Raw genomic sequence first — 27461 nt, forward strand, 5'->3', positions numbered from 1 at the left:
TTTTTTTTTTTTTTTTTTTGCCATTAATGCCTAAATGGCATTGTTTGGCTTCATCCACGAGTGGGTGGAAATGGAAAATTAACTTTAAAAGGAAGCATTTATCTCCAAACTGTAGTGATGACGCACTTTGAGGTCAGAAGCTGGCTGATTTTGGTGATCTAAGTAGGAGTCCCCAGAGTTACAAGTGAACCAGTTTAGATGTTTAACATTATTGCGATGAGTGGATACGAACATAAGGGTAGAACAGTAATCATCAAGTAGAGTGGAAGATTTTTAACTAAAAGTGTAAGGGCATTCTAGGCTTTTTTTTTTTTTTTTTTTTGGTACACGGAGATTGAACTCGGGATCTTACGCGACAGAACCACTGAGCTAAATCCCCCGCCCGATTCTAGGATTTTTTAAAATTTAAACTTATAGTTTAAAAAAAAATCTTGAAAGGCAATTTATATCAGAACTTTGAACTTGCAATCTAAAAATTTGTCTCCCTCTCTCTATATATTATATATAGAGATATATATATAATTGGAATTAAATCTTTAAAAACTTACTAATACGTATTTGTGGTACATAATGATAACATAATTTTACCTATTTTTGGAGTGTGTGGTGGCATTTCAGTACCTGTATACAATGTATAATGATCAGATTAGGGTAATTAGCTTATCCGTCACCTCAGACATCACTCAGAATCCTCTCAGCTTTTTGAAATATTCACTTAATTGTTTTTTGTTTGTTTTGATGCTGGGGATTGACAGGGCTTTCTGAACATGCTAAACAGGTACTCTGCCATCTACGAAATATACTCTCAGCCCTACATTTATTTTTTAAAATCTTTTTGATAATGACCACTAACTGGGGTAAGATAATTTCTCATTGTGGTTTTAAAATGAATTTCCTTGATTATGATGTTGAACTTTTTTTTATATACTTGTTTTCCATTTGTACATACTTTTTAAAATTTTAACTTATTTTTTATTTGTACATGTCTATTTGTAAATGTCTTTTTTTAAAATTTGTACATGTCTGATTGAAAATGTCTGTTCATGTCATTTGCCTCCCTCTTTCCACCACAACTCCTAGGATTGAACCTAGGACCTTCACATTGAGCTATATTCCCAGCCTGCATACCTTTTTTATGAGATAGGGTCTCATAAGTTGCCCAGGCTGTCCTTGAACATGAAATCCCCTTTCCTCAGGGTAATCCTAGATAGGGTTATAGGTATGTGCCACCACCATACCTGGCATGTTTACCCACTTTTAAGTTGATTTATGTGGGTCATTTTGTTGTTTAGTCTTTTGAGCTCCTTATGTATTCTGAAAATTGATCTCTTGTTGGATGAATTGTTTGCAAATACAGTATTTTCTCTCATTCTGTAGGTGGTTTCCTTTGCTGTAAAGAAGCTTTTCAGTTTGATGTAATCTCATTTGTTAATTTTTGCTTTTGCTGCTTGTTCTTTAAGGGTCATATGCAAATAAGACAAAACCAAAACAAACAAACAAAAAGTTCAGATCCACGTCTTGAAGAGTTTCCTCTGTATTCTTCTAACAATTTTAAGGTTTTGGATTTTAAACTTAAATCTTTGATCCATTTTGTTTTGATCTTTGTATATACTGAGATATAGCCATCTAGTTTCTTCTGCGTGTAGACACCCAGTTTTCCTGGAACCTGTTATCGAAGAGACTGTTCTTTCTCCAATGTGTGTACTTGCTTTCTGGCTTTGTTCAAAATCAGTTAGCTGTAAATATGTGAATTTACTACTGCATTCACTGTTCTTTTCTGTTCCATTGGTCTATATATATTGTTATGCCAGTTAAAGGCTCTTTGGATTACTGTAGCTTTTTAGTCATCTTTGTAATGCCTTCAGCTTTGTTTCTCCTGCTTAGGATTGCTTTGGATATGAGATATTTCATGGTTTCATATGAATTTTGTGATTTTTTTTCTAGTTCTGTGAAGAATGTTTTTTATAATTCTGTGGCAAATGTGGCCTACTAAATTTTACTATTTTGTACTTCAAATGATCAAACACTTGTAAATTATAGTAATTCAACTCTCTAGGTGGACTGTTTAAATTATGTAAAAAATAAAGCCCTGGTTGAAGGCTTAATGTATGCTTTATTTATATTCTGTTACCATAATGGGCTAGGGTTTCTCACAAGTAAATTCTATTGGTTAAAGGAAGTTAGACTAAATTAGACTTCTGTCCCTAGAAAAACAAGGCAAAGTGGCTGTCCTGTTAACAAGCCAGACAAGATAATCGTGGCATAAAGACATGTAATGGCTTTTCTGTATATGTCTTTTTTTTTTTTCTATCCTTTTCTTTCATTTATGCATATTCTGACTTAGCCACAAAAGAACTGAGGTGATGTTCATTAAGATTACATAGCATGGAATACTAGGAAGATTACATAGCGTGGAATAGTAGTAAAATATCTAATATTAAAATCAGAACTAGAGAAAATACGAATGTAGGAAGATGATCAAGGAAATCTAGGAAATTATGATCACAAGGATAATATAATAGTATCATTGTAATGTGTGGTGGCAAAGTTAGTAATAAGTGACTTAATCAATTGCATATCCTAACTTCATACTTTGTTCATACTATCATTTTCAAAGAAGAAAAGCTTTTTATAGCTATTAAGAGAAATTGTTAGGTGGGGCTTTGCATAGTGGCACTAAGTAGTTGTCCTTAGTAAAGCAGTGGTAGCATGGATGTAACTTTTGTTGTGATATACTAGCCTGGGTCTGTAATCATATCTGTCATACATTTGTAAATGTCAGTTGCTATTTATTTTATGGAAATTTTAACTCTAGGTGTTAACAGTTATCTTCTGTCTTTAACTGTATATTCTATTTGTTGACTTTGTTTTTCAGGGTACATACGTTGAAGCTTGGGACAAGATACTTATCTAATTTCTGGTAAGTCAATTGATTGTTTTAGAGAGTAAGTTCATGAAAGAGTCAGTGGTATTCTTAGTCATTTAATATTTTAGAGCAATTTTAGTAACTATAAGATAAAAACAGCACTGATAACTTTTTTGTTATTGCATAGTGTCAAAAGAACAGATAGCTTTTCTGTAAATTTGTTTCTCAATGAAAACACATTATCCAAAAGTGTTTATACTTTCTTAAAGAAATTACTCTGAATCAGATAGTGATGTTTTGTTTTGTGAAGAACACAATTACTTTCAACATGACCTAATTTAAAATCCAGATATTCAACATGATCTACTTAAGTTATGAGTCAGATTATCAAGGTCAATGTGAAACTTCAGTTCTCTTCATTTTTTTTTTTCCTATCTCAGTTACAGCTTGTAAGTTATTTCAAATTCTCACTTTAGCGCACTTCATGAGCAAACAGGTGAAACTTTATTTTCACATTTAAATCTACCAGAAAGATAAGCATTAAAAAGCCTACTCATTTTGGAATTAAATGATTATAGTATTTATGTAGACTAACAAGTTTAACTTTGTCATTGGTGGGAGAATAACTCTGGTTTATTTTTGTCTTCTAGTGTCAAAATTAATGACCTGTTATAGCAATGAAGAAAGAGACTGAATTCCTCATTTTTTTCACGTAAAGAAAAATGATAGACAAAAACCAAACCTGTGTTGCAGGACAGGATTCTATACCCTATATGACCTGTCTGATTCACATGCTTGAAGAATGGTTTGATGTGGAGCAATTGGAAGACTATTTGAATTTTGTAAACTATCTCTTGTGGGTCTTTACACCTCTAATACTTGTAATACTTCCTTACTTTACTATCTTTCTTCTCTACCTTACCATTATTTTCTTACACATTTATAAGAGGAAGAATGTATTAAAGGAAGCCTATTCTCATAATTTGTGGGATGGTGCAAGGAAAACAGTGGCAACTCTGTGGGATGGACACGCAGCAGTTTGGCATGGTAAGCCAGAATGCTTTGCTTTCTGTATTTTGCTATCTGTTTGTGGCACTGAAACTATATTATTGTTCCATTTTGTTTGTTGAGAAGAAACTGAAAAATACAGTGGAAATGAAGTTATTCCTGATTGTCTATTTACATCCATTGTACTTTTGTATATCTTTCATAAAATTATTTATTCCAAACATTGTTTTCTATTAAATGAAGAACCACACAGCTCTGAAGACTACCTCTAATAATGGAAGTTAATATATAAAATATGTAGAAGATTAAGGAGAATTAAAACTCATGTAGAAACTTTTAAAGTTTTTTAATTAATTAGCATTTTTTTGTAGCTCTATTCAGAGTTATATTTTCAGTGCAGAGATTTTTAAAGAATGAAACATTTTATAATAATACATTAATTATAATTTGTACACCAAAATTTACCTACTTTTTGTTTGATTCATCTTGAAATCAATATGTCTCTGATCAAATGGGATGGCAATAGATTTCTTTCTAGGAAATTCTTTTCTTTATTATTTGAGATATTATGCCCTTAATTAGTGGATCTTCATTTGGCTATCATGAAAATTGTCCTCTATAGTGGACTCTTTTCAAAGACTTAATAGTTTTCTCTATCAAATTTTCTGCATTATTCCACCAATACCTTATTTATTGTTTTGTTTTTTTTTCTTTTTAACAACTATACAGTACCTGAGATTAAATGGGTTGTGCTGTAGTCCACTTTTTATTGCTCTACAAGAACACCTAAGACTAGGTAATTTATAAAGGAAAAACATTTATTTTGGTCTTTACTTCTGGAAGACCAAGAACATGGTTTTAGCTTCTGGTGACCCTCATGCTGCTCCACGCATGGTGAAAAACACAAGGGCAAACAGTGTGCAAAGAAGCAAAACGTGAAGTATAACTTTGCCTTACATAGCCTTCCCTGGAGGTAATTTATATAGTCTCCCAAGAACAAAAATTCATTTATTCTGGGGAATGGCATTAACCTATTCAAAAAGGCTCTGTCATCTCACCCAAACACCTCCCAGGGTCCCTCGTAACACTGCTACGTTGAGGAATATAGTCTCAACATGAGTTTTGGTGGGTACAAACCATAGCAACATGTGACAGAGATGTGGCTTTCTATATCATGTTGAGTGTCAAAAGTGGTTTTACAAGAGAGCATAAAAGCACAGACTTTGAAATAGACATTGGAAGGTACGTATCACTGAAGTATAAGGCTGCTGTTAGCAAAAGTCACCAATGACCTGCTTATTAGGCCAAGGTGTTGTTGCCTTAATATACGTACTTATAAATTTCTTTTGAGCACTTACTATATCAAACACTGGAAATGCAGTGACTCCTTTAAACTTTATAATATGATAGATACATTTTATATACTATTTCCATCTTACCCATATAGAAACTTAGCTCTGAGAGGTTTATTGTCTAAGGTACTCTAGAAAGCAGAGCCAGGATACAATATCTGACATCTGCCTCTGAGGTTTATGTTCTGTATTATGCAGTAAGTCTTTCCAGGGTTGGGGATTCAGAGCCAAACGTGATGATATTCAGCAGGTTTGTAAACAAGAACCATATGTCTTTGATGTCTTCTTTTTGGTAAAGTATGTTTTATCAGTACCTATTGATTTTATAAAATCCTGGGTTTTAATGTATTTTCCTATATGCAAGTAATATATTTTGATCATATCTATTCTTCCATACCCTTTCTTTCACCACCTCTACCTTACCCTTTCTCTTATGTAATAAAAGTCTCTTACTTTTCATGCCATCTTTCTCCTTCTTTTTGGCAATAATTATGATTTCTTAAACTGTAGTTTGAAAAAAAAAATCCACAATTACAGAAAAGTTGCAAAAACAGTATCAAGAGTTCTTATGTAAGTTTCACCCAGTTTCTCCTAATGTTAACATGGAATCATTGTACAGTTATCAAATTAACAGTGGAACAGTACAATCTGTTACATTATGAATATTACTCAAATGGAAAAATTTTTCTACCAGTGTTTTTTTCCCAGAATCTCTTACTGCATTTAGTTGTCATTTCTCCTCTAGCCTGTGGCAGTTTTTTTAGTTCTGTCTTTCATGACCTTGAACCTTGACACATCTGAAGAATATTGGGCACTTATTTCATAGACTGCTTTTCAATTTAGAGGTAGTATTTTCCACAATTAGATTAAAGTTTTGCATTTTTGACAAGAATGACATAAATATGGTGGTTACTTCTTAGTACATTATATCAGAAGACTCACAATGCTAATTTGTCTTATTATTTGTGATACTAACTTTTATCACTTTTTAAGATATCTGTCAGGTAGCTTTATTATAATGTTACTAGTTTTTTTGGGCAGGGATGTGGCTCATTAGTAGAGCACTTGCCTAAAAAAGTATGAGGCTCTAATTTCATTATCCAGTACTATACTACACCAGAAAAGTTACAACTTTTTTTTTTCACTTTAATAAATTACTTTGTAATTGATTTTCCAATAGTTTACTGGGAAAGCTACTTTAAAACTATGTAAGGAGCTTCAAATAAGATGTTTAACTTTTCTGAAACTTTTATTTGCATCGTCTAGCTGGATTATTTAAGGATTCAGTGAAATGCCATGTAGTGTTTAGTATAATTTCTAAAGTTTAAATAAATGTTAGGTATCATAATTATGGAGCATCATTCTCTGAGAACTTAGAAGGCACTAAAATATGTACACTTTGTGCCTCTTGATTATTATTAAGTTCAACTTAACATACTGGGTTGCTGATATTTAAAATGCACTTTTTCAAACTGTCATAGTTCTATCATTCTTAGTAAGAAAGGCATTTTTTTTATCCACTATGCATATACATGTTATCCACTGTTTTGTGAAAAGTATGTATGTTTCTACCTGTAATCTGCTCTTATTTTATATTCTACACTTTTATTTTAAGAAATGCTGTTCACAACTCACTAAATGATTTCATGGTTGACTAAGTTGATTCCACAACTCATTAATAAATTATAACTAGTGTTTGAAAACCACGGATCTATGTACTCATGTGTGGCATGATATAGGAACACAGACTTAGCAAACGCAGGTTTGTATCTTGGTCCCATTGTATAACCTTGGGTAAATGATAGGGCTTTTGACACTGTTTTCCTCATCTGTGGAGGATTTTTTGTGTTTTGTGATTACTTAGTCCAGTATAGTTTTTGTCATATACATGCTCATTAAATATTAAATACTCTTACTGGACAAAAATAAAAGCACTATTCTCAGAGGAGATAGCTTTTGAACAAGTCTTTTAACATGTTGGTGACAGGATGTAATTTGTATGTCTTGCAGCCAGTGGCTGCAAGCACTGGTACCACTTCAACCATCAGTGGTACAAACCACTTGATGGGATAGTCATGTATGTACTGCCAGTGGTACAAGCCAATGAAAATATGTTAAGAATAAATAGGGAAAAAATAATAACTATGTGCTACCACTATATTTAGAGACTAATGGAAATGGCCAGTGTTAAAGGAAAACAGTGATCAAAGTTGGTTTAAAATAAAGACAGAGAAAATTAATCATAAAATAAATTGGAATCATGTCCAAAGCTTATCTCTTCTCTTCACAAAAACCCATGAGTTCTACCAGACTTTTATCTCTTTCAAGGTGAAGAAAAAAATGTGGAATTCCTCAGTTTACTTCACAAAGCTAGTATAACTTTTCTGTCAAAACTGAAGAGGACACATAGAAAAAGATTTGTAGTCAATTTTATAGAAAATAGTTTTATGAAATCTAATACTTAGGACTTAAATGTGAAAGCTATTTTTTAGAAGACAGAAGTGGTGGGCCAGATCAGCACAACTATTTACAACTTGTCTTAGAAAATTAGTAAGAAAAAAGTCCAATTTAAAGATGGCCTGGGGCTGAGGATTTAGCTCAGCAGCACAGCACATGCCTGGCAAGTGTGAGGTCCTGAGTTTGATCCCTGGTACAAACAAACAAACAAGGAAATAAAACAGATGGCCTAAGGGTTTGATCAGGAAATATAAATGGTTTGTATATGTGCAAGTCCCCCCTAGTAATTAGGGAAATGCAAATTAAAATGTTATTGAGATACCACTTTTATCCAAAAGATTAACAAAACAATTGGTAGCATTAAAGAATAAATATCACAAAATGAAAATTGACATGTACGTATTTTTTTCTCACATTTAAAAAATTCATGTGTTGATGGGCAGTTAGACTAGTTGCGTATCTTGGCTGTTGTCACTTGTGCCACAATAAACATGATTGAGCCATTTCCCTGTAATATACTGACTTTAATTCCTTCAAGTATATAACAAGAACTGGAGCAGCTTTATCAACAGTAGCTCAATTTTTAGGTTTTTGAGGGACATCCATCCTGATTTCCATAGGGGATGTAGTAATTTACATTCTTAGCAGTGCAGAAGGGTTCCTTTTCTCTTTGCCCTTGCCAGCTTTTACTATTTTTTGTATTCTCGATGATAGCCATTCTGACTGCGGTGAGATGGAATCTCAGTGTAATTTTTATTTGCATCCCCTCATGGCTAAAGATATTGAACTTTTTTTTCCCCAAATTCTTCTTGGCCATTTGTACTTCTTTTGAGAAGTGTCTGTTCAATTCATTTCCCCATGTATTAATTGGGTTATTTGATTAAAAATTTTTTTTAATTCTTTATCTATTATAGATACTAATTCTTTAGAAAAATACCTGGCAAAATTTTTCTCCCATTATGTATGCTGTCTTCACTGTTAGTTGTTTTCCTTCTTGTGCATAAACTTTAATTTGATGTGGTTCCAGTTGCTAAGTTTTGCTATTATTCTTGTGCTTCTGGAGTCCTAGTTAAGAGGTCTTTGCCTGTGCCTATGAATTCAAGTATTTCCTCTGTATTTTCATTAGAAATTTAAAGTTTCAGCTTTTATTGCTATGTCTTTAATCAATTTTTGAGTTGATTTCTTACAAAGTGAGAGTTAGGGGTCCAGTTTGAAACATACAGATATCTAGTTTTCCCAGCACCATTTGTTAAAGAGGTTGTCTGTTCTTCAATGTATGTTTTTGGCTCCTTTGTCAAGAAGCAGGTGGCTGCAGTTGCATGGGTCCTATATTTTTTTCCTTTGGTCTCAGTGTCTACTTTTGTGTATACCATGCTGTTTTTGTTACTATAGTTTTGTAGTATAGTTTGAAATTGGGTATTGTGATGCCTCCAGCCTTCCTCTTTTTGCTTGGTTTTGCTTTTGGCTATTCTGGGTCTTTTTTGTTTACTTATGAACTTTTGAATTGTTGTTTCTAGTTCTATGAAGAATTTCATTCTAATTTTGATGGGAATTGAATAGAATCTCTAGGTATTTTTTGATATTATGGCCATTTTAACAATATTAATTCTGCCAATCTATGAACATGAAAGTAGTGTGTACTTTAATTTGTTTCTTCAGTATTCTATTATTTCATTGTAGAAATCATTCACCTCCTTGGTTAGGTTGATCCTTAGGTTTTTGTATTTGTTTTTTAGCTGATAGTGTCAGAGGATCCAGTTTCTAGTCTGCTGGCTCCATTGCTTTCAAGCCTGTGGCAGGGTAGAAACATCATGGCAGAAGGATGTGGCAGACTAATCCACTGATGGTGGAACTCTCATGATCTAATATTCTTCCAAAAGCCTATCAGCTGCCATCCAAGCCCCAGAACATGGCCTTTGGGGATATTAGAGGAACTACTTGATTTCTGTGAGACTGACCTTTAAAGTCCTCTCCTGGAAGGCTAATATACATGAGGATCCAGAAAAATCAGGAGGGTGCCTATTGAACAAGAGATCAAAGGAGAGGAGGGGAATACATTTGTATTAAATGACATCAAATAAGAAAGCTGAATTCTTCAGTGAACTGAATATTGCTGTTAATGGAGCCCAGATGCCCTTTGCCAGACAGTGCTTAGGTGGGCAGTGACAGTAATTACCTTTGGGATTGTTTTCTCTGTTTCCATTGCTCATCATATGTCCCCTACGATTGGCTCATCACAAGTTGGTAGTGCTGCACTTTGATACTGTGAAGGGGAAAAAGTGACAGACTTAAGAGAGCTTTTGGAGGTAAAATGCACAGAACTTGGTGAATGAGTGTAGTCTAAGGGAGGAATAGTTAAAGTACAGTATAATTTCTACTGCTAAGCAGGGCAACACAGGTCAAGAAATGGTCCACCTAAGAGAAGCTATATGAACAGAAACACAAAAATGGGGAAATATATTCAGGGAGCCATAATTGGTTCATATAGATAAATGGTCACTCAATAGGCAGTTGGGACTTAAATGGCCTTGAAATTGTTGGACCAGCTTGTCCACTGATGTATTCTGAGAAGAGAATGGTATAATCATATCTGTGCTTTAGCAATTACACAGTTAAATAATATTGGGGCTTAGTGGCACTATGACAAACTTTTTGTCAATAGTTGATTATTTTTAATTTTTCTGCTTTCAACTAGATGATTTGGTAAATAGTTATGTAGGTAGATAAATTATTTTATAAATTTTCAAAACTGTTCTGTATCCCGAGAGAACCTCAAGAATATCCTCTATAGAATATCCTTCTAGAGACTTTTATTTCTCAAAAAATATTATAATTGACCTTTTGATAACCTTCTATAACCTCAATAATTGTTCTGCAGAGCTTAAAGTAAATTGAATAACTTGTGTTAGAATTAAGTGATTGGAAAAGATATAAGTTCTTTATATCATACTTGGAAAATTGTATGAGTGTATGAATAAAAACAATCATACTGCTATCTCAAGAAAAATGTAAAATGAAAGGATCATAGAATCTATAGGGTTAAAAAAAGCTCTGATAGATAACATTAGAACTAAAAACAATTTTAGGTTGATTCACATCTCTGAAACATCAAACATACTTTCCTGAAACCACTAGCTTTTTAAGCTCTAACATTTTCAAGAAAAGTTAGCAGTTTGTAGACAATCTTGCCTTGTCTCACTGTAAGAAGGAAGTTAACTCTTGTGGCTGTAGAGTTAATTCTAGTTCTTTGTTCTTCTATATATAACCCCCTCCTCCAACAGTGGGAAACCTGGGGCATCTTCTTTAATATGCATACATTTGATCCGTCCCCTTCTATGTAACTAGTCTACCATAATTGCCACCATCCCCTAACACTCACAGACACCCTTTTACTCCCTTGGGCTCTAACGTCTGAGGCCAGGCCTCCACCTTGTGTGGTATGATGGCTTCACCCGCCCTGGCTGTAATGCCCTACACCAGGTCAGCACTCCCTCACAGGTAATTCTTCATCTCCTTAGCTGTGACCCTTCACGCAAAGCCGCTGCTGTGTGTCAGTGTCCTCCTTGTTTCACTTTGGCTCTGACCCTGCTTCTCTCACCTTGGGCTCCCTTTGTTTTTCTACTCCTAGGCTCTTTTCCACATGGGTGCTGTCACAACTCTGCCTTGGCTTTGGCTCCCCACTTCTGGTTACCTTACCCTGCCTGGACTCCTAATACTCAGGGCCACCTCTCCATACAAGTGCATATTTTATCCCACACCATTTTATGACGTATAACTAATTTGTTCAGGGAATAAAGGGAAAGGGAAAGAGAGGAAATAAAAAGAGGAATGAAAAGGAAACCAAGAAAGTTTCTGTACTTTTGTTTTAAAAAAAAGACAGCTTTTGAATTATTGACCACTGTTGAGTGCAAATTAACAAATATATTTTTAGTGTCTGTATTTTTTCTTTCAAACAGGTTATGAAGTTCATGGGATGGAAAAAATACCAGAAGAAGGACCAGCACTTATAATTTTTTATCATGGAGCTATTCCCATCGATTTTTACTATTTCATGGCAAAAATTTTTATCCTCAAAGGCAGAACTTGCCGAGTAGTAGCTGATCACTTTGTCTTTAAAATTCCAGGTAAAGTTTTACCAAAGATAGTAATATGAACGTGTTTAATTAACACAAACAAATTATATGATAGTTTGTCTTTAAACTTCAGTACCATTTGAAAAAGTTCCCTGCCATTTCAGGGTAATAAGTTAACAATTTTTTAAATTTATTAAGTTTATTGGTATATTTTAGGTATATAATGATCACATTCATTATAGGAAATCTGTGTCTGTACATGATGTACCTTAGTTCTTATTTCTCCTATCCTCTTTCCTCCTTTCAACCCTTCTTCCCCTCCTTATTTACAAATGTTTTGTTTCCATTTTTTTATTCTTTTCTCATTTTTTCTTTCCTTTCTTTCCCTTCCCCTGCCTCCCTCCCCAGTTCCTTTCCATTTGAACATTTTGTTTTTTGCCATTTCACAATATCTGTTATACATTTTGATCCTCACTTACACTTTCAGTTTCTCACACCAGAGAAACAATGCAGGATTTATACATGTGTGATCTGATTTATTTCACTTAAGAGAAAGATAGATGTTAATAAAGAAAATATAAAAGTGGTTCTATGAAAAAATAATTTTTCATAGCAAAATTATTAGAGAATAACCATGGTAAGTATATTGTGTATCATGATCTTAAAAGAATATTTTTCATTTGCTAGTCTATCTCTCCACTCATTTCCTAATACCATACCTTTTTAAAAAAACATTTAATCTCTGGTGTGAAAAACTATAATAGTACACAAGATCCTAATGGGATAATTAACAGTGTGAAATAGGAAGAAAAGGGCTAAAGGTGTAGGGAAAGTGGGAAGGGTAGGGGAAAGGGAATAAGGGAAAAGAAAAAAATATGAAAAAATGGAAATAAAGTAAATGGGGAGGGGAGGAGGGGTTGAAGGGAGGGCAGGGACAAGGGGAAAAAATGAGAACCAAGACCTGTCATGTAAAGGTACAAGATCCCAGTAGTGAGTGTAACTGTACTGTATACCTAGAATGTACCAATAAACTCAATGAAAAGAAAAAAAATAAATTAAAAAAACATTTAAGTATTGAAAAAGTATCTCACATTCTGTATAATTTTGAACAATTTCTTCCTATTTCACTATATTCTTTTTGGTCCTTATTTTTACTTTCAGTTTCTCACACCAGAAAGACAATGTGATATGTATACATGTGTATTTGATTTATTTCACTTGAGTATATTCTCAAGTTGCATCCATTTACCTAGCAATGTCTCAGGTTTATACTTCTTTGTGGCTAAATACTACTCCATTGTATTAACAAAACCACATATTTTTTTATCCATTCAAAACTTGATGGGCATTTGGGCTGTTTCCAAGATTTAGCTATTCACAAACTTGTGCCACTAGAAACATTGGTGCACATATATTGCTGTGGTACAATGCTTTTAATTCTTTTGGGAAGATACCTAGAAGGTGAATATCTAGGTCAAATAGGACCTCTGCTCCTAGTTTTTTGAAGAATGTCCACACTGATTTCCACAGTGGTTGCACCAGTCCGCTCCCACCAACCATGGAGAGGGGTTCCTTTTCCCCCACAGGCCTACCAGCATTTGGTGATTGATTTCTTGATAGCAACCACTCTTTGTGAGTGAGATGGAATTTCAGCATTGTTTTACTTTGCATCTCACAAATGACCACTGATGTTGAACATTTTTTTCATATGTTTATTTGTTGTTTCTACTTCTTGAGAAAATGCCCAGTTTTGGATTGAGTCTTAATTTGGGGGTTCTTATTTTTTTGAGTTCTTTATAGTCCTTTGTCTGAGAAACAGCTGGTAAAGAAAATTTTTCCCACAATGTGGATGTCTGTTCACTCTGTTCGTGGTTTCTCTTGCTGTGCAAAATCTTTTTAATAAGATGAGATCCTAATTGTTCATTCTTTGTTATAGTTCCCTTGCAACAGAGGTTTTTTTGTTAATAAAGTCTTTGCCTATGTTAATGTCTTCAGCCTAATCTATCTTCCAGCAGATTTATTGTTTCTTTTTTAATATTTAAATCTTTGATCCATTTTCATTTTAGTTTAGTGCATGGTGAAAGATATGGGTCTAGTTTTAATCTTTGACAAGTTGAAACCCAGTTTTTCCAGCACGATTTATTAAAGAGGCTATGTATCCTCCAGTGAAGGTGTTTGGCTCCTGGGTCAAAGATAAAATGGCTGGTTATGTCTGGACTTATTACTGAATCTTCTAATCTTTTCCATTGATCCCCAGATTTTTTGTTTTTGCCAGTACTGTGCTGCTTTTATCACAATGGCTTTGTAGTGTAATTCCAAGTCAGGGATTGTGATGCCCCCTGCCTTACCTTTGTTACCCAGAATTGCCTTTGCTATTCTAGGTCTCTTCTGTTTTCAAATGAATTTTACGGGCCAGGGATTTAGCTCAGTGGTTCCAGCGCCTGCCTGGCGAGTGTAAGGACCCGAGTTCAATCCCTCGTATCAAAAAAGCAAAACAAAAACAAAAAACACAAAAGAAAACAAATGAATTTTAGGATTTTTTAAAAAAAATTTCTGTGAGATATGCTGTTGGGGTTTGATTGGGATTGCATTAAATCTGTATAACAGTTTCATAAGTATGACTATTTTCACTATATTTGTTCTTCCTACCCAAGAACACAGGATATCTTTCCATTTTCTGATATTGTCTTCAATCTCCTTTTTCTCCTATAGTTTGCAATGTAGAGATGTTTTATTTCATTTGTTAGATTGATTCCTAGGTGTTTCGTTTTTTTGGATGCTATTGTGAAAGGTGTTGTTTCTCCAGCTCCTTGCTCAATGAGTCTGTTATTCATGTACAGGAAAGCTATTGATTTTTGAATGTTGACATTCTATCCAGCTACTCTACTGAATTTGGTTATTTAATCTAGAAGTCTTTTGGAGGAGTTTTTGGGGTCTTCATGACATCTGCAAATAATGACAACTTAACTTCTTCATTTCCTATCTTTATTCCGTTTATTTCTTTATCTTTCCTAATTGTTGTGACTAATGTTTCTAGAACAATATGAACAAGAGTAGTGACAGTGGACATTCTTGTCTTGTTCCTGATTTTAGTGTGAAATTTTTCAGTTTTTGCCCATTTAGTCTAATGTTGGCTGTTGGTTTGTTATAGATGGCTTTTATCAGGTAGAGAAAAAGACCATCTATTTCAATTTTCCAAAGGGTTTTTATCATGAATGAATGTTCGACTTTGTCAAACACTTTTTCTTTGTCTGTATCTATTGAGATGATCATATGGTTTTTGTCTTTGACTCTGTTAATATAGTGTATTACATTTATTAATTTGTGTGTGTTGAACAATCTCTGAATCCCTGGGATGAATCCCACTTGGTCAGGCTGTATAATTTTCTTAATGATCTTCTGCATTCTGTTTGCCAGTATCTTATGGAGGATTTTTGCATTTATGTTCATTAGGGAGATAGGCCTGTATAGAATCCTAATTTGAAAGCATCTAGTTAAATTGTTTAGGCAGTATATCCAAAAAATGAAAGCATTATAGCCAAAAGTGTTACCTTCTTTCTTTATTGACAAGTATTTAGCTTCATTTCGTTTTTTAAAGTTATATCTTTTTGTCCTATCTTTTTTTTTTGGTTGTTTTTGTTGAGGTGGTATTTCACTGTGTTGCCCAGGCTGGCCTTGCATTCCTGGTCTCATGACAATTCTGTTACCTCTCCCTCCTGAGTATCTGGGACTAAGCATTCTTCAATGCTCTAGGCTTAAACTTGAACTTTATTGTTGCGTGACATGACTGGGGATGGTTGGTACCCAGGGCCTTGAACATATTAGGCAAGCACTTTACCACTGAAAAATGCCCTTGGCCCAAGTGTTAAACTTTAAAAATAAATCCTAATTTTTACAAAACAGTATGTAATGACATAGAGTGTGATTGATTTTTCATATGATAAATTTTTTGTGGGATATATATTGATTTTTGTAGTTTACTTTTACTATTAGAGTGTTATAGCTATCAGTTTGAGAATAAATCAAAATTAAGGAAAAAATTGATTAGTTTATATTGTCATACACAGCTTTTAAACTGTTTATAAAGCTTTGAGCCTTTTAAAAAGATTAGCTAGATGGATTTAAACATGACAGTTTTTTAAAGTCATCTTTGAATTAACTCATTGAGATTAAATCTATTTTCTTCTGCTACTTAAATCACTAGAAACATGCCAAGAAAGTAGATAGTGTATGCTTTGAAATAATAAAAGCAAACTGACCATCAACTAGACAGACTCAAACCACGCAGTTAATTAAGTAATGATCTACTTCAGTGCTTTCATAAAGGTTTTGCATGTATCACTAAATACCCATTTGTGGTTTGTGTATAAATTAAATTGGCTGTAAGACTTCCCTTTAAATAGTAATATGACCACTTTATAATAGATATAGAAACTAGAGATCAGAAGAATATCATTGTAATGTTATCATTCTAACGTAACCACTAATTTTTATTTTACTTTATTTTTAATTTGTACATATTTTGCAAACAACTTTTGTGGACTTTTTCAAAAAAGAGTTTATATTAGCATTAATATACTCACTATGTTTTATAAGGAATAGCTTTAGGATGTTACTAAAATGTTTACTTAACTATTTTTTTCTTTTAGTCTTAGGTTGTTGGGCATAGCCTGTGGTGGCACATCCCTATAATCCCAGCACTCGAGGGGCTGAGGCAGGAGGATTGCCACAAGTTCCAGGCCAGCCTGGACTACATAGTGAGTTCAAGGGCAGCCTGAACTATATACTGAGACTCTGTCTCAGAAAACAAAAACAAAAAACCCACAAAAAACCCAAAATAAGTAGGTTGTTTTCCATTTTTTCCTTTTTAGAAATAATAAAATATTTTTTAGCATTGGCTTTTTGAAAAAATATTTTTCTTTTTGATTATTGTAACATTTTGATATTGATCTACCTTAACTCTGTCACTGTTTTCAGAAGGTATGAAGTCATTACACTTGTTGGTACAAGAGAAGTTTTATATTTTATCTTAGTAATTGATGAAGTCCCCTTCAGTCATTCATCATGAGAATGCATTTAGTTAAACCCGTGAGCTTTTAAAATAATGTAGGATGAAAACTATGTAAACCTTAATGATATAGTGGTTGTATTTTTTGCTTCATATCTTTAAACTAATGAGAAGTTTGATTAGTCTGCAAAGTTATTAATAGTCATCCCTGTTTTCCCCAGTCTCAAGAAGAAATGCACACGTACTATCCTCTAAAGCTCTAGTGTAGGATTTGACTAAAGTATTTAATTACTCAGAAGATTGTGTCTTCCATCCATAAATACTTGTAATTTGAAAAGCTGTGTAACATTAAGACTTGGAATTAGTTATTCTTGAATCAAATACCCTCATTTTATTAAAAAGTCTTAATGATGTTTCCTATTATTTTTAAAAATTTAATTGTAAGACTAGCATTATCTAACTTAATTTTAGTACATTCTAGCCTTGTTTGTTTTAGTTGGGCTAAGCATAGTTAGATTCACATTCTCTTTAGTGATTCTTATAGTATTAATGTAAGATTAGATTTGTGCTTGCTGATGGGATATCATTTCTGGTTGATCTCGTGAATACCTTAGAATATATTTGAACTTTGTCCTGTATATAACTGGGTGAGAATTTCTGCTCTATCACTTCTTAGCTGTGTGACTTTGAGCATGCTGCCTAATATGAGACCAAGATTCCTCTATAAAATGGGGAAAAGAATCCCTGTTTTCCAAGAGTGTTGTAAATTTTAACTGAGTTTGTGAGTATGTAGTCAGAGTGGTAGTAATTAGTAGCAAATGGTCAGTAAGATACAACTATTACTTCACAAGCAATATAGTTTTATGCTAACCTTAGGAATTATTGTTTTATAAAATACAAGTTTTCTGATATAAGTATAGCTAGTAAATCATATAGGTTGTGAAAATTTTTGTTCTCAAAATGTTGAACAAGAAGTATTTCAGATTTATTTTTCTGATTGTTTTTCTTACAGGGTTTAGTTTATTACTTGATGTATTTTGTGCTCTACATGGACCAAGAGAAAAATGTGTTGAAATTCTGAGGAGTGGTCACTTGTTAGCTATTTCACCTGGTGGAGTTCGAGAAGCCCTAATTAGTGATGAAACCTACAACATTGTATGGGGTAATCGTAAGGGCTTTGCTCAGGTTGCAATCGATGCAAAAGTGGTAAGTCATATAAAATTTTTCAAGTAAACTTAGTTAAATGAGAAGTGCTTACGGAGACAAAATACATAAGCACTTAGATAACAATTTGTAAGCTCTCAGTAGAGAAATAGTCCTTGTGCATGGGATATCATATTAAATAAAATTAATCTGGAAATTTGGTAAATATTCAGCAAGTTTTTTTTTAAGTTTAAAATCCAGTTTCTTTTCATTAGATTAATATTATACAAATAAGTTCTTCCTTCAGTTACACTTTTTTCATAAGTATAATCAATTCAATTATATGTATTTTAGTCCTTTAGTACCTTTGATATGAATGAATTGATATATTTCAATGATAGTTTTGGTTTCATAATAGTTTTTTATCTGTGACCAACTTTTGTAATAAGACCCAAATAATATTTGATTTCTATCATTTTTCATCAGCAAATATGATAAGCTTTGTAATAGTAAAAAGATAATAGACACTGCTATAATTTAGATATTTCTTAAAGACTTTCCAAATGAATTTGTCAGTAAATTAAGCATTCCTCAGTGATTCACTGTAATTATTCTACCTAATAGACCGAGCAATGTGAATGCCATTTTGTATTTCTTTTGCCTTTGGAAAGTATTTTCCGGCATTTTGGTTTTCATCTTGTACTTTATTCTGTGAAATATCTATTACATAGGAAATGTCTCTCCTTTGTTTTGTTTATTTTTATTGTAGCTTGTCTGAAAGAGAACTTGTATTACCTTTGATAGGGTATTTTTCTTCTTTTTCTAGGCCTATTAGGTAGAGACTGCTGCCAGTAACTTTTATATTTCAGGATTTTGTGTCCTAGCTGCTGCCACATAGAGACCGGTCTGCATCTTTGGCTTGATGGCTCATCTTTCAACTGCCCATCTGTAGACTGTTGATTAAAAAAGAAAGATTACTGACAACTCATTCTAACCAAAAAATAATATTTGAAGCATGGATTTTTATATTTTAATTACAAAGTTTACAATAAAATAAAATGCATTGATCACTTCTCATTCCTGTATAAATGTATATGTAACTCTTCAAAGTTATTGCTGTATCTTAATAATGTCATCTTAATACAAATAAATATTGTTGTCCAAATGTTTAGGTAACATGACAATTTAAATAGGACTATCATGACAAAGATTTCATATTCAAATTCTTACTACAAAAACCAGCTTTCAGTAGGCCTTAAGTGTTAATTTTATTGAAGCAACTTTTTAGAAAACTATAGACTATTAAGTATAGCAAAAAGAAGCCTTTTGAATTTAATTTTGTTAATGGTGCTAGTAAAAATTAAGACTAATCAATATAATGCATTATTAATGCAATAATAAAAACTAAAAGCCTAATTAAACTAAAATCTATAGACGATTCACTTTTTACATTTATATTTTGAAAGAATTTCTTAAGATAACAAAAGTAGATTTGAAATTACATGAATTTGTCATGGAATTTTAATTCTTTATCCCTAAGTTTATAGTTTTGTTTTTTCGTTTGTTTGTTTTTTGAAACAGGGTCTCACTATGTAGTTGCAACTGACCTGGCACTCACTCTGTAGCCCAGGCTGGTCTGGAACTCACAGTGATCCTCCTGCCTCAGCCTCCCAAATGCTGGGTTATAGCCGTGTGCCACCACACCCGGCCCTAAATTTATAGTTTTAAGTAGCATGTTGCTTACAAGAAGTTTGAGAGAAAAGATTATACAGGAAGAACTGTTTGTCTAATCCTTACATTTCTAGATAATCAGTTAAAATAATCTTGATACTTTAGTTAAGATTTTTGTATAAAACTTCAAAATATTTAAGAAATAACCTTTATACATTTGAAAACAACAATCTTTAAGATTGTAGATTCACAGAATAACATTTTAAGTTTCGTAAATATTATGCCAGCCCAAAATTTTGTAGCATTTTTAAAGACTGACCTTGGTACTCCTATGTAATAAGGAGGTGACGTATGTAATTATTCCAATGTTACAGATGAGGAGACTCAGGCACAGAGAGATGGAGGGATGGAAGGGATCTTGTCACAAGCAAGGCAGCAGCAGAGCACACAGTTCAGGACTCGAGGCAACGGTGCTGTTGCCATCCCTGACTGCATTTCACAGTGAGTCTGCGGACATCTGAGTTTGAAGGGGCCTTCCAGATAATGTGAGGGAAATCTTTCAGTAATGTATGGATGTAGTCATAAGTGACAGAAATCCCATCTGGAAAATTCCTTAATTGGCCTCACAAAATTATTGTAAGTAAAGATTTAAGACTATTGTTAAAGGAGTAACTATAGTTAAATTGTGACTTACTAGGCTTGAGGGCGTAACTGATAGAGTGCTGGCCTCGCAGGTATAAGGCCCCATGTTCAGTCCGTAGCACTGCAATAAGTAACTAAATAGTAATGTACTAATACAAATTAAGAAGGAAAAATCCAGATTGTTAATACAGTTCACAAAATACTGGTAGAAAATATGAAAGGTTCTTTTGAAAATAACAGACTTTTTGATATGTACTATGAGTCATTCTTATTTTATAAATTGCTGATCATTAGGGCTTTGAAAAATATTTTAGGTAATTGAATATTTAAACAAATTGGGGAAATTACCTTTTTAATTGGAAAATAAGTGTAAAAGAAGATAACATTTACTTTGATAAATTGTTAATTCGTATTATCTCAATCCATAAAAAAACCATTGAGCTAAAGATAATTATTTATCCCCATTTTATACATGAAGAAAGACTTAGAAGTGTGGTAACTAATTTGTCTAGTGGTTCTTATGTTTTTAGAAGCAGAAGCAAGACCCTAGGAATATGCTGAACTGCTTTCCCAAGAGTAGCTTTAAAAATACACATTTTATCTTACACACATGTGTACACACACGTACATAGAGACACATGTATATATGTAAACAGTTGGCATTGTAGGTTACTTATTCATCTATCTTGTATATATAGTGTATACAAGGAAAGGTTTAAAGTTTATACTGTAATAAGCTAATGCTTCTGGCTAAGAATGCAAACTTAAATGCAAATTTAAAAACTAGAGAATACTGAGCCTGTAAGGGTAAACTTTCTTCTGTACTATCAGTAGGTTCTAGAAATGTCTAGACACCAGAGAGTTAGCTATTTAAGGAACGCTGTTGAACCCGAATGATCTATAGAAGTGCATTCTTCAATACATACTTTTGGGATCATGCCAGTCAGTCAGTAGACCTAAGTCTAGCAGTACTGGTCAAGGAAGATAAAACTGAATCTTTGTGCTGACTGTTTTCTGTTCTTTCTTGAGCAGTTTAGGTTCTAGACTCTGAAGACATTTTGTAACTATTTAAAATGTGAGGATTTCATTATAACTTTTAAAATTTTTACAAAATTAGTGATTTCTTAGTTTTTTTTTTATTTTGTACAGGGGATCGAACTTGGGTTCTCGCACTTGCAAAGCAGGCAGCAGAATAAATCTCTGGCCCTAGGTTTTTTTTTTTTTTTAACAAAAGAATTCACTGTATTATACCTTTTTACTTGTTGGCCTTGTAAATTAACTCCATGAAATTTTAAATTCTTCACCTCTTTTTCTTTCTTGACTTTTCTTCCTTCCTGATTTTGATATCACACTGGCTATTTCTGCTCTTTGTTTTCAGAGAATACAAATTAATTCACTAGGAAATTGCCTCTGTTCTGTTTTTTCATTCCTTCTTTAATTCATCCATCACTTCACTTTCTTTTTTTTTGGGGGGGGTACCAGGGATTGAACTCGGGCCTTTGCGCTTGCAAGGCAGGCCACCGAACTGCTGAGCTAAATCCCCAGCCCCCTTCACTTTCTTTTAACTCCTTATCAATTCCGGGTACAAGATCCTAGTGTTGGGGTTACACAGTGACCAAAACAATGTCCCAAAAATGTATTAGCTGCCTTCCCTTCTGCTTAGAGGAGAGATGCAGGAAGTGATTGGTTAGTTCTGTAGGAGGGCCTAAGCATTTATGAAGAACTCTGTACTTGTTTTCTTTCATTTGGTGTATGAGTAAGAATGAGTTCTAAAATGTTAGCTTCTTTAAATATATCTCAAATCCTGCTTGTTGCAGATAGTTCTATATTAGGCATATACATGGTACTTCACATACATACAGTTTTATCAATTCTAAAACATTTACTATATCTGTATATATTAAAGTGTTTTATTCAGTGTTTTGTCTGCTTCAGTATTCTTGGTAGCATAACCTCCTTGTATGCTATTTCATTATTTTATGATGTTTAGTTAATGATTTCATTATTAAATTCATATTTAATCATTAATATTCATGGAAAAACAAAAATAATTACCTGGTGAGCAGAAATCCTCTGAAATTAATGGTATAAAAGAATTATTAAATATGTATTTTCCATTTTTTAGTAGAGAGTCTTATACTTACTTTTCATGAATGTTGAATGTTTTACACTTAATAGACTTTAAAAATGATATTTTATTAATTCCATGAATTACATGACAGCATATTGCCAGAGCCAGTTATTTAAATTTATTTAACATTTCCCTTAGAATCTTTATCTTGTAACTTTTCTTCAGTGAGCATACTATTCAGTAGCCCACTAAGGCCAATTTACCAATTTACATTGATTTTACTTAATGAAATTATACTGTAATCTCTATTTTGAGTTTTAGGAGTTTGTGTGGATTGTTAGCAGACTTGGTAAATGAAATATTACATATTACCACTAGGGGGTAGTGTTTCTATTTTTACAATTTATATTTTTACAAATGATTAAGTTTAATTTAGTCTGGTAAATCACATTAGTTAAGTGTGCCTCTATTTTTAAAATCTTATTTTTATAATTTCAAACAGGCCTTCAAAAGTTTGCCTTAGAGACTCAATAGAGTCATTGAATAGATTTATTTATTTACTTTTTTAATTTAAATTCTTTTCTTTAGCCCATTATCCCTATGTTTACACAAAATATTCGAGAAGGATTTAGATCACTTGGAGGAACAAGTAAGTTCTGTTTCATATGGTTTTTGATTACAATATATACTTAAAATATTCGGACTTTTAAACCCTATAAGGAATCCTTTTGAATTAACTTTAGAAAATAGATATATTATTTAGATTTTATTATATAAATCTAAATGATGATTGTAAGTCATGGTGATTCTTAGACATTGTATTTTTGTTAAATGTATATACAGTGTGTATATATATGTGTGTGTGTGTGTATGTGTGTATATATATATATATGGAAGCTTATTTGTAATGGGCTTTTTAAAGTTTCAAAACAATTTATCTAATTAATACAGTAGTATTATTATAATAGTATTAAACCATGTTGGTGAGATTTAGAAAAAATTTGTATACTGTCTTTTTAACTCAACCATGAAGAAGTCACAGGTTTTAAAAAGGATCACACTATGAGTTAAAATAAGATTAACAGCCTAAGTAGGTATCATTTGTTATGGTTTATTTCTGCCACTTTAAGAAAAAAATATATTTTAAACATAATTGAGAGTTCTTTTTATTTACTTTATTTTACTGGTTAAAAAATAAGCTTTTAATCCAGTTCTAACAATGATAACAATTGGATATGTCTTTTCTTTGCAAATGTTTTTGTTTGCTTATTTTGCAATTTTCACTTTTACCTATATTGTGTTCAGTCAGTTGTTTTATATCCCTAGCACTATTAATTGTTAGTATTTGTATACACTTATGAGTGAGTCCTCTTTTGAAGAGCTTTAAATTGCTCTTTAACTTGTAATGTTGCTATTTGTTAATACTTCATTGTGATTTTTAAGTCTTAATTTTCCTCTCTTTTTCAAATTTAAAGTAGAAAGGCAGATTGTTATATTTAAGTTTTGTTGTAGAGTTGTTCAAATTTTCTCTCAACCTGTTTATAGTTTAAATGGCAAACCAGAAATTATTCCAGAAATGTTTTCTTTAATCATACTGTTAGAATTAATTTTTTTTATTTTTCTTGACCTCAAAGCTAGGTATGTAAAAAATTAGTATATATTGGGATTTTTTTAAGTGTTACTTTGGATCTGATGGTGTGTTTTGTATTTCTATACATTAACAGTGTTTTCTACTTTCAGTAACAATATATGATTGTAGTATAGTCCATCTGGCTTACCTTTATGGATTTCTTTAATGCTATGTTTTAAACTTACTTCATCAGTTTATATTACATATTTAACTACTTTATATTTAATCATGCTAAATTTCATACTTGGTCAATAACATTAGTAAGTTTTTATGTATTAGTTTTGTTTTTTCAGTTTACAACCATGTATGTTAGCCTGTAAGTAGTTTATTGGTTCATTGAAGTCTTTTGTGTTTACCTAAACTTAATCTACCCACCCCCACCCCCACTTTTAGGTCACTTAGTTTGAGTCTCTAGAAAATTTAGCTTCTAGCATTTGGTTGCAGTCTTTACCCTTTGTTTGGTAATAATAATAATAATTTGTTCTTTTAAGTTCTCATATTTTGAAACCTTATTTTTTAAGTTAATAACATTGAGCAGGAAATATAGGGTATTCTTATATATTTCCTCACTGTCCTCTAGTATTCTCTATTGTTAATATCTTGCATTGATGCAGTATATTTGTTACAATTGATGAAAAGGTCATCCTTTAAAATATTTTATTAATTTTCAAGAAGTGGTATTTTGCTATCTTCCTGTAAATCTTGCATAATTAACTTAAAAGCTTACAGTTATATGCTCACAGTATTTAACCAATAAAAGTGATTTTGTCTATTTTAAAACAGGGTTATTTAGATCGCTTTACGAAAAATTCCGCTATCCATTTGCTCCAATGTATGGGGGTTTTCCAGTGAAGTTACGGACCTATTTAGGTGACCCCATTCCCTATGACCCAAAGATAACAGCAGAAGAATTAGCTGAAAAGGTAAATTATTTTGTTCTTTCTTAGTCTTAGGACAGATTTTTATTTTCAGTCATGATATGTAAAATGGTACTATTTATTTACTTATATATTAACAAGCATGTTCTGTGTCAGTGGTTCTCAGCCAGTGGTGACTTTTCCCCATAGGAAAAAGTTTGGCAACATCTGGTGACACTTTTATTGTCATGATGGGCAGAAGTTGGGGGTGGCAATACTACAGACATTTAGTGGTTAGACATTTAGTGGTTAGAGACTAGGAATAAAATTGATAGTCACCTGTAGAATGTCTAGGAAGATGTTTCTGTATGTAAGATTTTGGGAATACTGGACTAGAGTTACGGAACAAAGTCAGAATGGTACAGAAGATACAGAAGCCATTAACTCTGAGACTCTCTGAACCTTTGAGCTTTACAAGCAAATTAGATAAAGAGGACTGAAAAAACCTGCAGGAGATGTAACATTTAAGCTGAAGGCCAACAACAATTGAAGCCAACTAGATGGGAACTGGTAGAGAAGTAGAACAGGTGAATTTGTGACAAAAGGGTGAGGTTTTTAGAAGAGTGAGAATGATCGGTAATAGTTCTTGCAGAGGAAAATACAGGTGGGAAAAGACAAAATATCAACATGCACAATTCCAAGGAGGAGAGGTCCTCCCTGGCTTACCATTTCAGTCCGCAGTTGTCTGACTTCTAGGCAGAAAAAGTGTGGGAGAGAGGCTTGGCAGAGGAAAGCTGTTCAACTCATGGCAGCCCGGAAGCAGAGAGGGGGAAGAATTGAGCAGGCAACATACCCTTGTACATCATGCCTCCAGGAGCTTGTCTTTTCTGGCCAGGCTGCACTTCCTAATAGCACATTCAGCTATGAACTCATCAGTGGGTTAATTCACTGATAAGTGTAGCACCCCATCATCCAATCATGTTTCATAAGCCTCACTTCTAAACATATTGGACTTTTGGAAGACATTCTATACCTGAACCCTACCTTATGAGTATACTTTCAGAGTTTAAAACTACAAAAAAGCAATACATGTCATATTACTGAACCTCTTTAAAAATGGGATGAATGTGTTTATGATTTTTAGAGGAGCTTTTAGTGATTATTGTGATAGAAAAAACAAGCATAAAGTTCAGTACTGTTAGGTACATTCACGTTATTGTACAATAGATCTCTAAAATTCTTTCACCTTGCAAAACTCACCCTATTCCCGCTGCACACAGCTGCCCATTTCTCCTTCCCCTCAGCCCCTAACAGGCACTGTTCCACATTTGACTGCACTGTTTTTGAGTGGAACTGTACAGTTTTTTGTTGTGATTAACTTTTTTTTTTTACTTAATGTCCTAAGGTTCATCAATATTTGTAGCATGAGACAGGATTTTCCTTCTCTTAAAGCTTCATGATATTCCATTGTATGCATTTTGCACATTTTCTTTATCCATTCATCTGTTGATGGGCATTTAGATTATTTTTACTTGTGTCTACTTTTTGGCTAGTATGAATAATGCCACAGTGAACACAACTGTGCTAATATCTCTTTGTATTTTGAATCCTTTTTGTATGTGTATCCATTTTCTTGACCAACACAGTCATAATAGACTTCAGTGAGGTGGGACCTGAAATCCTTCCACAGGGATGGCTAGGAAGAGAGGGTCCTGGCAGACAGAAGGAATGAATAGTACTCCTTGCCGTATGAGATTTAGCAAGTTCAGTCACTTAGAAAAGGATATGCAGCTGCAGAAGCTCTAATATCATGTTAGATGAGACTGTTTGCATGGAACAGTTGATATGGGGGAAGTTTCATAAAAGTAATGTTAATGATATATTAGGTACTGTTCTGTTGTCTAGTTATTCAGATGGTTCATCAAGTTTACCCCAGTTTTGTTCTGTCCTATGTCCTGAAACTAAACCCTATGACATATTCTTTAGACAGCATAACTCTTCTCACATTCTGAAATAGTGTCTTCTTAGGAGCTGCTTGGGCTGAGAGCTACGCTGGGGCTCTGAATTGGCCCTTTGCCAACATACTTTGTTGCTAGTATAATATATTTCTTTGCCACTCCCCAATGTATGTATTCTTCATTAGGATATAATTTAATTATATTTTGTTCTTCTACATTCTTTTCCTTCTTTATTAGGATTTAAACAGTTCAGAGCTAGTTAGGAATAATTTTGTTTTCAAAAACTATTTTTTATGGTAAAAATAGGCTGTAATAGAGAGAGAAAAAATCCTGGACTGAGAGTTCAAGGATCTGAGTTCTGATTCTTACTGTGCCACTAGACAGCATTGTCACTAGGTAAATGGCACATTCTTATGTAAATTGACATTGAACTAAAGTATACTTGAAATAAAGAATACTTGAAATTCTTCTTTTGTGAATGTATTGCAATGCTTTTCCAATCTTCTTCATATAATTTATTTACTTACATATTCTTTATATATATAGCATAACTTTTATATATAGCATAACTCTAGGATTACAGACTTGTAATTATTAACATCCAAATTATATTTATATAGAGAACTTAAAACTCATTTTTAAAAATGAGTGATAGAGGGGATGTGGATTTAACTCAGCGGTGCTGGTTCGATCCTCAGTACCAAAAAAAAAAAAAAAAAAAAAAA

General features: G+C 33.0%; 1 protein-coding gene across 3 annotated transcripts in view; it reads left to right on the top strand.

Moving 5' to 3' along the window:
- Tmem68 (transmembrane protein 68) overlaps nt 1–27461 on the top strand; it is a 39043-nt gene that overhangs the window by 1198 nt on the left and 10384 nt on the right. For 2 of the 3 annotated variants that reach the window (XM_010611118.3, XM_010611117.3), the window contains exons 2-7: nt 2876–2920; nt 3517–3913; nt 11640–11807; nt 17777–17970; nt 22880–22940; nt 24705–24844. In XM_010611118.3, coding sequence (XP_010609420.1) covers nt 3589–3913; nt 11640–11807; nt 17777–17970; nt 22880–22940; nt 24705–24844 — 888 coding nt within the window. In that variant the 5' untranslated portion in view covers nt 2876–2920; nt 3517–3588. Of the gene's footprint in view, nt 1–2875; nt 2921–3516; nt 3914–11639; nt 11808–17776; nt 17971–19952; nt 20080–22879; nt 22941–24704; nt 24845–27461 lie in introns of those variants that run through there. The other variant, XM_010611120.3, reaches the window with a different exon arrangement.

Source organism: Fukomys damarensis, unplaced genomic scaffold (genome assembly GCF_012274545.1).
Source record: "Fukomys damarensis isolate Sample0158 unplaced genomic scaffold, DMR_v1.0_HiC HiC_scaffold_5, whole genome shotgun sequence".
In the NCBI taxonomy this organism is placed as follows: domain Eukaryota; kingdom Metazoa; phylum Chordata; class Mammalia; order Rodentia; family Bathyergidae; genus Fukomys; species Fukomys damarensis.